Source organism: Uranotaenia lowii, chromosome 2, assembly GCF_029784155.1.
Source record: "Uranotaenia lowii strain MFRU-FL chromosome 2, ASM2978415v1, whole genome shotgun sequence".
Classification (NCBI taxonomy): domain Eukaryota; kingdom Metazoa; phylum Arthropoda; class Insecta; order Diptera; family Culicidae; genus Uranotaenia; species Uranotaenia lowii.
The window spans coordinates 145,963,654-145,980,357 of NC_073692.1; the positions used below are offsets into that span (position 1 = coordinate 145,963,654).

The 16,704-nt window shown below is 33.8% G+C and overlaps 1 protein-coding gene across 1 annotated transcript in view; it reads right to left on the minus strand.

Annotated features, from left to right (window-relative positions):
* Nucleotides 1-13,250: 13,250 nt before the first annotated feature.
* The window catches only part of LOC129746297 (protein apterous), a 225,754-nt gene continuing 222,300 nt past the window's right edge, over nucleotides 13,251-16,704 (minus strand). The window contains exon 8 of the mRNA XM_055739895.1: nucleotides 13,251-15,021. Within this exon, the coding sequence (XP_055595870.1) occupies nucleotides 14,851-15,021 (171 nt within the window). The 3' untranslated portion in view covers nucleotides 13,251-14,850. The remainder of the gene's footprint in view (nucleotides 15,022-16,704) is intronic.

Here is a 16,704-nt window from a genome sequence, read left to right on the forward strand (position 1 = left end):
CCTACGGATGCAATTTTGCGGCAGCTTGTTTGATTATGCTAGTATATTTTTCCAGACTAGTTGAATAAAAGAAGCATATGATGCGTACATAAGTCAACAACATATAGAAAAACATGCTTACGCAAAGCGACGACGATGACAGTTGGATTGGGATTTTTATCTCAACACACAGCTGAGATATTTAGAGTGGCTCTTGTTGTAAAAATGTGGTAGAAATTTTGACACTTTTAGTACATTTTGAAAACTGTACTTTGCAAATACATTTTCAAGATTAGCAGCCTTCAAGTTTCGCATGCTGTGATGCAAAAATAGCAATATTTCCATCACATACGACTGAAATAGAAACATTGCTGCAAAAAAATACAACGCCCAAAGATCTTGTAAACATTTTTGCATGGTAAAATTTTTAAAATGTGCTACAAGAGTCAAAATTACTACCACTTTTCCCAACACGAGTGAACTTGCTCTTACTTCACATTTTGAAAAAATGTATTGGTATGCGCAGTGTTGCCACATATACTGACATTCCTTTGAATAATTAGTTAAGTCTTTCTGAAATTCTGGAATTTCAAATATTTCCGTTTATATTAAAGTTATGTTTTCAAATTCAACATAGAAATTTCTTATAAAGTATTGTGATGAAAACTGTAATTGTAAACAAAAATGTAATTTAAACAAATATGAAACATGTTAAATAAACGAACATAGCGCGCCTTGCCCTGCCTCGAAATTTTTATTAAAAATCACTCAAATAATAGAAATCACAATTGAATTAACAAAGTTTGCGTGTTGTGATGTATGTAAAGACCAATGTTCAACATTAGAACAGATGATAGGTGATTTTTTTATTTGCTTTTAGTTGCAGTAATTCCTTACGAGAAAAGTTGAAAAATTGCAAACTTCATAAAAATTTTGTTTTCGTTTTTTGTCAAATTCACGTGATTTAAAAAAACTTGGATGGTCCACAAATGTTTATGAACGCATAAAAGTGTAAATATTACCAACTGGCATTTTCAGAAATGTTGAAAAATGTTTGTTTAGTGAAATACTGATGGTGGCACATCTTGCCTGCTCTGCGTATTTTGTACCTAGTTCGCCTACAATCAAAAAAGTCTATCGAGAACCCTATTACTACTTTTAAGAATTGAGATGTTTTTGGATCAGATCTTTTCTTAATTTATGACATTGAGCGTATTGTACTTAACCAAAACTCGTATTAATGACACACAAATATTTTATTGTAAAATTGCCACTTTAAAGACAACATTATTTTTTAAATTCTATGATGTTATACCAGCCGATTTAAAAACATGTTTGAGGTTTCACAAAATTCATTTTTATATGTTTTGTTATTTTTGTTTGATTTTGCAAGTAAAGTGAAAAAATATACACACAACCTGGGCAATCTGGCAAGCTTAGTCTGACTTTTTGGGGCTTGATAGACTTTTTTGAGTCTAACTTTTGGAGTTCAATATTCAGTACCAATGTACTATCAATAACTTGCTATAAACTACTGTAAACTTTGGGACCTGCTCCGTTTGTGTTAAATAATTTTCGTTTTCACTTATTTTTTCACTAAACTTTTGTACTAGCTGTTAAACAAACTCCACCAAAAGCAATCAGTCAAAAATTAATGCTGATACGATACATGTTTTTTTCAAGTGTCTGGCGTAAAATCGCTAATCGCTAATTATGTCACTACTTTTTTGCTGACAAGTTTATTTTCTCACGAGATTTCTGGTGGAGTAACGGATAAACAATCTCCACTAGGGGCAATTATTCGAGGAAGGTTGCTGATGAATGTTTTTCTCCACAAGGTGATGAAGTTTATTTACCCGCAAGTTCTCCCAAAATTAAGTTAAAAAATAAATAAGCAAACAAAAATGTAGCGGACTAATTAGCAAATAGCGTTGTAATGCCGACATCTGCAGCATTGAGATTACTCTTGGCTAATTTATGTTGTTTATCAAAATTTGATTAATTTCGCTTGGCATTTAATAACCCTCGTGGGAAGGGCGGTTTAGCCGACAAAACCCTCTCCCCTCCCCTATGCATGCAAGTTTTTAGAGTAAGTATGAAATTATTTCATTATAAGGAGTTAAATAAAAACAGTTTGGAAGGTTGCAAGATTTCTAAATAAATAAAAATGGGGAGTTCTTTGATATTTTTTGGTTTATTGAAAGTTTTATGCAAGAGCTAAATAGCCTCCTACTCAGCTTTGGCTAAGAAACTTGAAAGAAACTTGGATAAGAAATTAAATTTTTAGCTGAATAGAATGCTATACAGCCCTCGAGCAGAGCTGAGTAAGCTTTTGGGAGCATATTCAATGAAACTTATTGGTTTCTTGGGATGACCTCAAAAAATGTAAAATATTGCTGTACTTTTTAATCAATGAAACGTCAAAATTGGTTTTGGATCACAAAAGATAAATTTGAAAAGTTTATTGGAAAGTTGACGTAACTGGACACATTTTCACATATTTTACTTTTCAAAATACAAAACACAGTATTTTTGACAAATTTTCAAAGGATGCTGTGTTTCGATCATTTTGTAAATTTGGAATTTCTTAGATTTTGTAGCAATTAAAAATCAACTTGGCACTGGATTTACAGAACATTCACGCAAAATATCGAAAAGCTATTATCAACTCAAAAGTCAATTTATTTTATTGTGATTTTATCTTAAATTCATAAGAACGAATCTGTAGGGGAGAGTGGGGATACTTGATCCCCCTTTCTTACTTTCACCATCTCTTTCTGGAAAAAATTAGAAACTCGCCGTCTTTGACATTTTCTGACAGCTTGTAACTTCAAGTTTCTATGCTCCAAAAATTAGATCGATACTTGAACCCGTGGATGAACTAGAAGCATTTTCGTGGGAGTAAAAAAATTGCGATTTTTCTGAAGTTAGGGGAGACTTGAACCCCTATTGAAGGAGACTTGATCTTTTATTCAGGAAGTCCTAATCAATGTATGAAAATCTAACAAAACCCCAAGAAAGAATATTAATTGACTATTTTGGTCTTGTTTGTTCTCATTTCACAATCTATAGCAGACATAAGAAGAAAATTCAATAACTTTGTCTCAACGCTAATAACATTGCATACTTAAAGGTGCTATTTTTTATGATTACGAAAAAAATAATTATTTTTGCTCTTTTCTTCAGATAATTTTTTGATAAATAATAGTTTTTGGATAAATATTAGTAATTTCGTAATCAGCAATCATAACGATCAATTTAGAAGAAGAATATGCCGTTTGAAAGGGGGATCAATTGTACCCAACTCTTGGGGATCAATTGTACCCATAATCAACATTTTAGAAAACTTTTTCTGAAAAAAGTTGAGAGCTTTCCATTGCTTTAAAAATATGGCATTATGAAGTTCATATTACGCTCGAACGATTGATACATTGGAACAAATTTTTTTTCATAATTTTCACATATAAGGAACATTTTAAAGTGATGAAAAAAGATCTTCAAGTTACATTTTGTGAAATTTTTCAAACAAAGTTCAATTACTCAAACAATTATTTTGTTAAAAAGTTTTAAACTACAAGCATTGTTATTTTGCTCATTTTGGCACATTTTTCTAGAACATTTGATCTTTGTAAGACATTCCAGTTCCGAGATATGACTAAGGAATCAAGTATCCCCAGGGATCAAGTATCCTCATTCTCCCCTAGTATAAATAAACTAAGACTATATTGTAAAAAATAAACGTCTCAAAATTTTTAAAGCAAACAACTAATTCAAGGATGTTAAAAAAGTTTTGTATTGTTAAACGCTATTTACAATTAGTTTTTTTTCTGTGAATGTTGCGAAAAGAAGTGCTAAAAGAGGGAAAAATATACCCAAAATACACATTTCCTCTGACTCTAATATGCATCCCTCCGCTGAGACCGTCAGCAGAAAAATTGGAGAATATTTTAATTCGCTAGCTCAATCATAACATAGCGACGAAAATGAACGGCTAACGAAAAATTAGCCACTCTTACAGGTAAAAATTCTGGGACGAATGAGGTTTAAATGAATTTTAGGCTTTTTGTTACTACGGTGCTTTATGATGGACATATACAAATTGCTAACTATTTCTAAGCTCAAATGATAACTAAGATCGAAAGCTTACGAGTTCCTTTTCAGAAAACCTCAGATCACTTTTCATATATCCTGAAAAGTGATCTGAGGTTCTGAGGTCATACGCTCTCAAAAGTCTTAGTACAGAGCTCAAGTTTCAAGGGTCGGTAAATCGATTCAGACCAGGCAGCGAATTCATGCCAATGATGGTAACAAGATATACCTGGGCGCCTCGAAACTCGCCGTCGATTCATGGTGTTGCGTTTGGTGGTGGGAATTGATAGATCATCGTTTTGGAGGCCGTTTATGTTCCGTATTATATTGCTATTATTTCACTGACAGGCCGAATTCTCTCTGGACACACTGGACAGACACAGAATCTAACCGAGCGACCGAATGCCGCCATTCAGAAAGAGTTATAATCTTGTCCGGAGCAGAGCATAAAAGACTTCAGCACATTCTGCGGGTCCTCTTCTCCTCTCTAGGGCCTTTTTGATGGATGCTGTTGAAGGAACGTATTATTGGAGATCGATGTCTGGTTTCCTCTTACCCCCAGGAGATGGCGCGGTTGTTGTTTTTTTTCCTGTTTCACGTCGTGTGTATGTGCGTTGCGGATCACACCGATCGTGATGGATAGAGGTGTCATAAAATTTATACGGCCCAGCGGTTCGTTTTGAAGACGGGTAGTACTATAATTTTTATTGCCATTATATTTTGGGGGCTCCAAAAGTTATTCTACCACCAGCAGAACGATGAAAAAAGGCACAACTCTCAAGCGAGCTTTAACAACCCCTCTTGGTGGATCGATAACGATCGACGAGTTGCCCGATAGCGCCTTCTTGCGATTGACCAGACCACGCTGCGGTTCTTCTTGATGGCCGTTTCGTCACCGTGTTTGACGGTTCGGGTTTTCCATTTTATGACCGCGGTCATAAACATTTTTCTACGGAATGGCCCCAGAGAGACTTCATTGAATTCTCGTAAATGTTTGATGGCGAAGTGTGTATGTTATTTGATTGATCAAAAAACAATTGTGCTGGGAGAGTTGGGTTATAACGTTTTTTTGCGACTTTCAAACTCATTTATTGTTGCGAATTTTAGAGGTTCTGAAATCCAAGTCAAAATTCAAAATTGAATTTCTTATCTCATATTCGCTACACTACGTACAATTTAATGACCATTTTTCATTAATATTTATGACTTCCCAAACACTATGATTTGTTTAGCATCTGTTCCGTTCAAAACAAAGTTCTAATGACGCGTTTCAAAACAATAACGAGACCATTTTTCTATCTCCTAGTGGTGGTTTCATCTTACTTGGCTGGCTGGAGTAAACCTATTTAAGATGCCATGAATTTTACCGTTTTCTGTTACATGCCGTTTAGGTTCGTGATAAATGATCTCAAAAGCAAAGTGCAGAGCTTGGAAAAGTTTAAGCTGAAAAGATTTTTTTTTCGGAACACTAGCTTTCCTTGTTATTTAGGCGCCTTCTCTATGCTACCAACGACGGTTTAACGATTGAATTTTTACAAGGACGTCTGCAGTTTAACCATCAATCAATTTTTCGAATTATTCTGATTGCCAAATTTTTGAAAAAAATCAGATTAGTTTTTTAAGTTCTCAGGTTTGTGTTTATTTTTCAAAATCTGTTATGTAAAGTTCATCTATACATAACACCTCAAAATATCACACTTTTCAGTTGTCGCAGAACTGCAGAACTAATTTTGACTGAATTGGTGGAGTTGAATTGAAAAACGGTATTATTTTTTTTATTAATGCTGGTTTTTGACAAGAAGTGATGGCAAAAATACCGTTTTTTTTTAAGTGATGAGATTTTTATAAAAAAAAACTCATTTTTTTGATAATGAATAGTTTTTGGTTTTTGGGAAATAGATACAAAAGGTTTCATTTCATGTATTTGTTTTCAAAACCATTCATTATAACCGATTTTCCGTCTGTAAATATTTGTCAAAATACTTAATTTAAAGTATATAGAAAAATTAAAATCCAGCTGTGGTGGTGTTGTACTTTTTCATTAATCAAGTTTTCTTGAAAGCCTTCATATGTGTTATGAAGTTTTGGAAATTTCTTGAAACACTTAGCCTGTAGTCTGTAAGCAATTTGGGAAACTTGGCAGAATTAAGGTGAATTCGTGCGTCCGTGGTGAAAACCTTACGCAATTTTACTGCTTAAAATAGAAGCTAAATTGTCATTTAAACAAGTACCTAATCAATCAACTCTTATCAGCAAGCACTCTATAAGAATCTATTAAATGAGGTGAGGACAGGGAAGCTACAGTACGATTTATTTCCTTCATTCGAGCCAAACAAGTTGTATTTAATTAAACAAGTTGTGTTAGAGCTCCTAATCTAGACTATTCCGATAATTATAAATACACTTTAAAATAACCGCCATTTAAAAAAATCGTGTAGTGTTTAACCAGATTTTGGCTGCGTACTGTTGTTTACATCCAAGTGAAGAAAGCGTAGTCATTATTTGTCGTTTTTCGCAAAGAAATATGGTAATATGTGGCCTTACTCCCGAGCAAAGAAAACGGATTGGGCACTGTGAGTGGTCTTTCAATCAGAAAACTAGCTAAGGAAGAAGGTGTGAATGTCGGAGCAGTTCAAACCGCGTTGAGAATATAAGGAGAACAGTGTACTTTCGCAGATTCCCGAAGATTCGGTAGGAAACCTGGGCTTGCTGACCCTTCAATGGACAAGCAAATCAGGGATTACTAAAAACGGCATACTACGGCATCAGTACGGAATGTGGCTAAGAATTTTACGATATGTGTGTCAAAGAGAGGATTGGCTTTCTGAACCATCACGGAGAAAAAAGACGACAGTTGTTCCAATTATTTCAGCTTGTTATGCTAATAAAAATACTTATATAATAGATTCAACTACAAACTTCTAATTGTCCATATGCAATCAACTATCAATATAATGCATTCAACTGTATGATTTATTTTATGCATTCAACTATAAATACAATAGATTCAACTTCAAACTGCTGATTGACCTAATGTAATCAACAATGAATATAATAGATTCAATTGTAATGGTAAAATTGATTCAATTGTAATGGTATAACTGATTCAACAGTAAATATGATAGATTTAACTACAATTGTATGATTCATTTTAGGCATTCAACTATAAATATCATTCCATTATTTCAGCTTAGTTAAACCAATCATCAAAATGTAGTTGATTTTATCGCGTCCAACTATAAATATAAAAGATTAAACTACAAACTGTTGATTGACAAATTTTTGATATAGGTATAGTTGATTTTTTCAATCAGTGGGATTTTAAAGAACCTAGTTTGACTATACGTGCTTATGCGTGTAGTGTCCGTCCAGCAAAAAAAAGCCGGCAAATTTGCAAAAGATAAAATTTATCTTTTATTTATTTAATGTTTAACGCGTTCATCAGCGAATTCGTCGGCGAAAAGCACAACCGGCTACTATCAAAACGATTTCTGGCAGCGGTCGATGGTCGAAGTGCTGTTGCTGGAGTTACGCAAACGCTTCCATGTGGAATAGCATGTTCCTGTTTGCGGTCGTAGTGCTGATGCTTGGCCAGCAGTTCCTGACATCGTTCGTAACCGCTTTCCGGCTGCTTGCAAATAGTTTCCAGCATCAAATCGACGAGGGCCTTGATGGGGGGACGTAAGTCTTTTATGTTTTCAGGAATGGCAGCGGTGTTCTGGCCTGTCGTGGCCAGTAGTTCTTGGCTCATTTTCATCGAAGAAATCGACGAAGGCGGCCTGATAGGGAAACAGTACTCACCGAAACTGCGAATTGTAACAAGATCCTATAGGAAACACAAAAGTAATCGTAAGTTTTTCTTTAATTTTTAAAACATTTTGTTCCGGAAAAAAATTGTTTTGAAATAATAAAAAAAAATTAATGTATGTGTTTTTGTGTCTTCCAGGGAATTTTCTCGTAAGAGCAAATTCACTGGTGTTAGGAAAAAGTTGTAGAAATTTTGACATTTTCAAAATTTTACCATGCAAAAATGTTTTCAAGATCTCTAGGCGTTGTATTTTTTTAGAGCACTGTTTCTATTTCAGCCGTATGTGAAAGAAATATCGCTATTTTTGCATCACAGCATGCGAAAATACAACACGTGCTGTAAAAAACTTGAAGGCCACAGACCTTGAAAATGTTTTTGTATGGCAAAATTTTCAAAATGTGCAAAAAGTGCAAAATTTCTACCACTTTTTCCCAACACCAGTGAACTTGCTCTAAGTGTTCCCAAAATTGTATCCACAACAACAGCGGAAGGCTACGCTTGCTGACTGTTCGGAAAATCATATTAGCGGCTAGGAGAACCAACCAAATAGACCAAAGTATCGGAATTGGTTGTGATTATATATGTTTCTTTTGTGAAACACAGCTGAAATGGAAGCTTAAGGAGTGCTGAAGAAAAATCTGGTGATCGGACGCAAGTTGCCCTGGGAGAAGGATCCGAATCCTCCTCTGTTCAAGATGCATATTTTTGCCCCGGACCAGATCATGGCCAAGCCTCGGTTCTGGTATTTCCTGCGGTAGCTCAAGAAGGCCACCGGCGAGATCGTTTCGGTGAAACGCATTCTAGAGAAGACGCCGCTGCGGGTATGATACCCGATCTAGAACCAACAGATCATCAAGGTCGAATCAGAGGAGGCCAGCAAGACGCGTATATATGAATAAAATCAAATAAAATCAACTTTTAACTCTATAATACACAATAATTGAATCAATTATAAATATAATTAAATCATTTTTTTTGTATAATTGAATTAACTATATATATAATTGAATCAATTATACAAGTATATTTGAATCTAACATATTTATGGTAGAATGAAGAAATTCAATCATACATATGTAGTAGTATCTATGATATTTGTGCGCAAAATCAATCATATCGATAAAGTTGAAGCTATTATATGCATTATTTTGCACTCAAAAACAATCCGATAATCTATTGTATATATGGTTAAAAGTTTCATATTTATAGTTAGCCGAGAATCAATCAGAAGTAGTAGTCAGAAAAGAGTACAAAAAAGGCTAAATTTGTGAAACCGAGCGCTCGGAAATTCTACGACAAACTTCTGACCAAAGATATCAGGTTTTGTTATATTGAGCGGAGCGGATGATGAAACTTACATTAAACTCGACTATAGAACTTTGCTTGGACCACAACTTTATACCTCACCAAAGGGAAAGTATGTTCCTGCATCTGTGTAAGCTATTTACACTGAAAAATTTTAAAAGGAGGTTATGGTGAATGCTTTAAAAGGTCTCGTCCATTCATAAACACAGATACAATGGATGACAAAATTTACGTACAAGAATGTTTATTCTGGTTCAATTGAAAGTTAGGTACAAAATCGCATATAAGGGAGAATGCCACGCATGTGATTCTTGGAAATAGTATGTAATGTTTTATGTTGGGAAAATCGAAGCCAAACAAATCGAAACCGAACAAAACTCGCATTTAATTGCTCAGTAGCTAGTGAGAAGTCGTGGTTCCGTGCCGAATACAAGTTCAGATGTAATTAGTAAACCCTTCAATCACAGACAAGCAGACATGACTCTTGTTTCCATTCTACGGAAATTGCACTAGAAGCTAGGCAATGTCACCAACAGAGTGCACTGCAATCGATAAAAGGTTTCCAATCATGGTAGCCTTCAATTGTATGTACATATCGGCAGGGCCATAGGAAGAACCAACCCATGGGGGGTGTTTTTGTGACTGATTTTTGCCTAAGATTTTTTGCCCAATAACACAGCAAAAATTTTTCCAGTAAAATTACGCAAATGTCCTGTTACAAAAAGGAGCAGGACATTTGCTGTAATAATAAATGAATCTTCGTTAACTTTCAAGGAAAACAATTTAAAATTACTGCTTTTGCTAATTACAGGTGATTTTTTTTAAAGGTTGCAGTTTCAGTGACACGTAATAGTCAAAATTTGTTTCTGTGAACGTACGCATAAAATAAAAGCAAATTATATTTGTTACTATATGATGATTCATTTTTAAGTTCTCATTCAAAGTTTTTGTATTAAATCGTAACTTTAGAAAAGTGGTCCTTAGCCTAAAGGGTGAGTTAAATTTTTTTTATGAAACCTTTAGAAACAAAACATGGAATTTTCTTTCATCAATGGTTAAAATTTTTGAATTTGTTTAAGAGTCTGGTAGATCAAAATAATTTGATTTGAGCATACATTAATTTCTTTTTAGGCTTGCCTTCTGAAAAACCTTATTCTATGCTCAAATCAAACAAGCCCAATTTTCCAAACTCTTTTGCAATTTTTAAGATTCTAACCTTTGAAGAAAATAAATAAAAATTTCCCAAAAAACAGTAAGGGATGAAAATTTCAGATCAAATTTAATTGATGCAAACTTGAACTAAATTTATGATTTTAACTTGAAATTTAGCTTTAAAAACTGCAATATCAATAATGTTAAACAATACACCGAGAAAATATAGAATTTTGTGCAGATTTTTTAGATATAGATCAGGTTTTTTAACAGAAAATATTTTACATGAAGAATCAATTCCATAATAAAAATCCTGTGGATGAGTTTTTTTAAATATAATTTGTGATATTTTGCATAAAATAAAACATTTAAAATTAACCCAAATTCTTTTTAATATCTGTGATTTTCACCTAAAATGTGAGTACAAACTAGTTCTGAATAAAAAAAATCAAATCTAGTAATTGACAAGCGAATTTTTAGGTTCATATTCTCTTGAATTCCTCTACAATTCTATGTAGATTGAAAAACCCATTAACATGTTAAATTTTTTCCTGAATTTTAAATCTGAATTCAAAAATTGAACTTTGAATCTGTTTCTGTTTCTATACGATTTCTGAATTGTAAAAAAAATTAGATTTCCGAATCTTGATTCTAGATCAGAATTTTATGAGCCAAGTTTTCGAGCAAACATTCATTAATCTGTTATTTAAATTCTATATCGCTGGTTTAATCTTTATTCATTTTTTCAATAATTTATTTTTAATCTGTGCTGTGAATCTGAAGTGAAATGTAAATTTCAAATGATGAAACTGAATCTGAGTTTTCAATTCTGGATCATCACTTAGAAACTTAAAGTTTTTATAGTTTGTGTTAAAATTAAGGTTGAGATCTTCGAATTTGAGTATAAAGCAAAATTCTTCTTTTTTCATATTCGGAAAACTATTATCAAAATATTGAATATGCAAATGATTCTCGAAAAACATGATTCAAATTTGATATGAAATGCAAAACCGAATTTTAACCAGGATTTCAAAGCAGTAGATATTTAATTCCTAATTTTTAATGATTATTCGAATTAAAAATCAAGAATCCTAAACGTCAAAATCAGAATCAGAAATACGAAAATATGTAGAAATACACCAGAACCTCCAAAATGGGTATAGTGATATTCAGACCTGAATTTCTATGATGAGGTTGCCGGATTGCTCGATAAATAGTATAAATATTCCCGGATATTTAGTATAAAATTTTGGCGAAATTCGGTCACCCGGTTGCCCGGATTTCATAGGAAATGCCCGTATTTTGCCGGGTCTGTTGTTGTTCTTATTTTAAAATCAAACTTTAAAAAACAAATTGTGTTTTAAATTATGTTTTACTTATGTGTCCGCAATTTCTGGAGCAAGTTTCAAAAAAATAATCATGAAAGGTATTTTCAAGTTTTTCTTGATTTTTGATGAGCAATACCTAGGTTCCGATAAAAATTGGCCGGTATTGCCTGGATTTTGGCCGACAATTTTGAAATTAAATACCCGGTTTTGCCAGGTTTTTATTTAAAACAGCCCGGATTTTTCAGGCCCGGATACGCGCTGAAAAAATTCTGACAACCTTATTCTATGAACAAGTGAGAAAATTCTGAAAAACTGTAGCAGCATTTTGAACTTGGAATGGGTTTTTGAGGTTTGGCATTAGTTTTTAGTCTAGATTGTTACTCTTGAATATCTTTGCTCTTTGATCATAATTTGATCATGGATTTGAAATTTTGAGTGTAGAGTAGAAAACCTCGCTTGCTCTTTTGGACCCTCATGGGGGGGGTTTAACCCCCGAAACCCCCCCCCCCCCCCGTTCCTACGGCCATGCATATGGGTATCACCATAGAATCCTGTTCAAATTCAAAGTAGGTGTTGAAAAAACATCGGTTATTCAAAAGTAAAAGCTGTAGTTCTGTTGCGTTACTTTACAAAGTTTTTAATATTAAAGTTTCCGGAACGCTAGACCAGTCCATTAGCAGTAAGAGCAATTTCCTAGCTGTTGTAAGGATATGATGGCAAATTGTGTTGACTCGATTACGGTGCATAAGTCGTTGATTGGAAGATTAATCAGTATAAACTAAATTCAACAGCCCTTGTAGCTACAAATTTGAAAGGTCCAGTGGAAAGGATTCAGTGCCCAAAAATAGCATGTTGAAGCAGATGCATATGGTGTAATTTGCCAGCTTTTTAAGAACTTAATTTAAATATATCATATGTTTAAGGGAAAAATGTCATTATTTTTTCGTTCCTAAAAAACTCAAAAGAATCCAGTAAAACGAAAATTAAATTGGGTTTAGCTTTTCCGATTCTGCAGCTCCGGCGCTTTTACAAACCTTCTTTTTATAATTTGGAGAAAACTGAGGAAAAAAAATATTTTCAGATTTTTGGTGGAACTTTTTGAGAAGATGCATAAATTGACAATAACAAACCGCTAAAGATTCTAGAATTTAAGGGATAAGTTTTACCTTGAGCTTTTTTATATGTACTCCACTGAAACTAGTTATCAGCAGTACATCAACAATTATATAATTCCTGAAATACAAAATTTGATGAGGTTTTTAAAACAGAATGATCAGTTGCACAATTTCTCCGTACATCCTGTATGTGTTTGTGTTCGTTTTAAAAAAAAAAATTCTATGTGCTACCATATTTCACTCATATTGAGGATGTTCTGAATTCCAGGATGGGATGAATCCTCTTAAGGGATAAAAATGCCGGAAAAAATTTCTAAATATCGGTGATCAAGACTTAAACAACTTAAAATCAAAACATCTACACGTACTTACCATTTCTCCAAATCATCAAAAAAAAAACATGGTTTGTGATATTTGTTAATATTTGACCAACAGAGACGATTTCAAGTTCCATAAAAATTTATTGAAAATTAATTTATATAAATAAACATGAACGGACAGCCCCTGCACGGGCTTTCATATCCCTCTCGCGAAATGATTCATTTTCCATTTCTAACCACATTGTTTTTTTCCATCTTCTTAGTACATTTCACTTGTTATTGGATCTAATTAGTCTAATGCATATTTACAATCTTACTGTTTCTGTGATTTTTCTTTCTGCGCTTAATCACTTTAAGTTTACTCTCCCCTGCAGCTCTATCACTTTACTCTAAGGTTCCTTGCTTCGCTTAAGAACTAAATCTTATTTGAGCAAATGTTTGTTGTTGGTGAAAATCAAACATAGTACGATTGTTTGCCCGATCTGAACAACATCATTTCACGGACAAAAAATATGTCCAGAAAATGGTTTTTGTTTTAGTATACAACATGTCTTTGAGATCTAAGTAGAATAAGTTACACATTCGGTTCATTCACTCAGTTTACATTTTCACTATTTACATTTATTTTTCATTTTTAAGAATTGTGCTGTCATTTGAAGAGAACATAACTCTTAAATATTTTTTTCGTACAGACACCATACTCAAGGAGGGATTATTTCCTACAGACTAACTCAACCAGGTTATTGGTGGATGATTTTCGATATACCCGACAATCTACTTTCATATACATGTGGTTTTTTTTTGTAAATTGTTTTAAATTATTTTCTTAGTACGTATACAATTTTCGGGGCAATTTTCCCTTACGTTTGATCTTTCCGATTCGTTTGAAATAATTCCATTGAAAGGTTGTACAAGAACGACAACAACTTCATCCGAGCAGTGTGATTTGAATGCAAAATTCCCTATTCATTGATAAAATTTTAGCTCCTTAAGTGTTGAAAGTCGTGCAATGTTAACAATTTTTTTTCGCGTGCGCTGAATCAATTTTGAAACACACGTTAATACGTATGGCGGTAGCCTGGGGCAAGTGTTTTTCAATCATGTCCGACTCGCAACGCCCAATTTTCCCGGAGGAGGTTTGGCCAGCAGCCAAAATTACCACTTCCTGTAGAATGGATTGGGGCAAAAACTCTCGAAAGCTTCTCTAATGTTTTCGCCTCCAGAACAAAAGATTGGTTCTTTGAAATCCCGAAGAATAATAGGTTTGGGGGAAAAAAAATCTGAAGCTTCGCCCCAAGGCTCTGCGTATCAATTTGAATATAATGACATCATTGTTTCTGTTTTTCGAATCGAACTACTGGTTTTCATTCACGATTTCGACCATCGACGGTTCTCGACAAAAACAGAAGCGATTTTTTTTCTTGCAAAACTCTGATGTTGATTAGCTAAGTGAACCTTTCGTGAGCTGATTTGTTTCCTGTTATTATGTCTTACATTTTTTGAAGCTCTCGATTTGTGAATGGATAATTCAAATTCAAGACGATTGAAATTTAAAGTTGCTCTCGAATGAAATCGTTGTCGTTTCATCTGAAAAACTCCCCAACTAAAAGGGAAGTTTTGTCTCATCTATTTTCCCTAAATTCTAGGAAGCGTTTTTTTTTTTGGTCCACCAAACTCCCACACCCTAGACAGGGAGACCATCATCATCATCATCATCATCATCATCGATATTGATGCTGCAATCCGGAACGATGTTAGTCCATCGACGAGGGACTGCCCGGGCCGCCCATGATGTAGGAACCGGGGCTGTGGGACACATACCCATCCAGATCCAGCGAGCCGTCGCCCTTGTCCGAGTCGATGATTTTTCCCTCCTGTTTCATCATCATCCGGCGCCATTTTGCGCGTGCGTTCTGGAACCAAACCTGGAATGGAGGAAAAAAAGGGAAAAATGATTTATTGTCTTCAGATAAACCACTAGGCTGAAATAAGTCAACAATTTTCCAAAGAAATACCACGAAATACTATTGATTAAAAGAATTATTTATACCAAAATATGTAAACATGATTTGAATTTTTCTTCTAGTTACCTACAAACAGATTGTGAGTTAATTTGCTTATAAATAGAGAATCCAAAATTCAATTGGATATTTTTCATTTTGCGATTTGTTTGTATTTGGAACGAATGTATCATATTAGTCGGAAATATTTTAGAAAATTTCATGAATTTCATTCAGTAGTCTTAAAAAAACCTCCATACCTCCATAACACGCTTAAAAGTTTTCGAGCTACTGGTTTTTTAAAACATTTTTCAAAAACGCTCACCAAGCAACCAAAAGCCCCATACTATCTTAAACACGGGATTTCGAAGTTCACATTTGGTTGCACAAAGGTTTTACGGGACTTACGGGTACTCATATTACGTAAAAGTTACTCAGAAACCTCCATCGCCTTTCAAAGGGACTTAAAAAAGGAACTTCCATGCACCTTTCATGTGACATCTTCTTAAATAAAGGCAATCACAGTGTCTGCTTTGCTCTTTCTGAAGAACCAATAAGGTCACATCTGAAACCTTAGGAGAATTTCAAGCGATTTGTCATATATTTCTGACAACAGCTGTCAAATTTTTTTCAGACGACATAAAACGAAGAAGAAAAATAAAAAAATTCAAGTTGTTTACAAAACAATCAATAATATTGAAAAATTTAGAAAAAAAAAATCCTGTTTGTGAAACTTTACCACTAGTAGAAGGAAATTAACTGTAGAAGTTCTGCTGGAGTATGGTCGAATTCTGGTGTTGGCGACTAGGACAACATCTGTACCATACCGGAAGCCGTAAATTTTGTGGAAATTTGATTGACAATAAAAATGTGCGATTAAAAAAAAACGAATAAACTGAAAGTAATAAACTAATGAATGAAAGATTCAGTGTTTTGTTTTATCAATTGCAAGTCCTTTAATAAAAAAAATTAAAACTTAAACTTTCTGTAGTTTATATAAAACTTTTGACGGTGGTTGGGAATGAGTTGGTATGGCTGAGGCTTAGTAATTTGCTTCCAATCAAGAAGACAGTGGATCAAATCCTGGACATTGAGCAGCTATTTTTGTTTCGCAAGTAAGTAAACAACCAAGATAAATATGTATTTATTTACCAGTAAAGTTAAGTAAACATTAAAATCAATGGCAAACCACAGTCTGTCATATGGTTGTCAGACAAATTTCTCAACTGTTTTTTTTTTTTCAGCGCATAGAAGGATTTTAGATATTGCCTTGAACTTCAAAGTTCGTTTAAAAAAATTTCCAAAGGTGATGGGAAGTACATATTAGAGAAACTGATCCTAATTGAAAATGTGAAAATTTTCAGGTACGAAGATATTCCAAGACGAACTCAGATTATTCGATTTGATTTCGTTTAAGAACATAAATTTGGGGCTGATTAGAATTCTCTAGGCATTCAGACGGGAGCTCATTAAGATTCTATGACTACCTTTTGTAGAGAACTCTGGTTAATTGGGTCTAGTTTAAAATTTTAAAATATAGGAAAAAAATGCACCAATATATCGATAGTTGAAAGTATCAATAATTGTTTGGCATCATTAACTCAAATA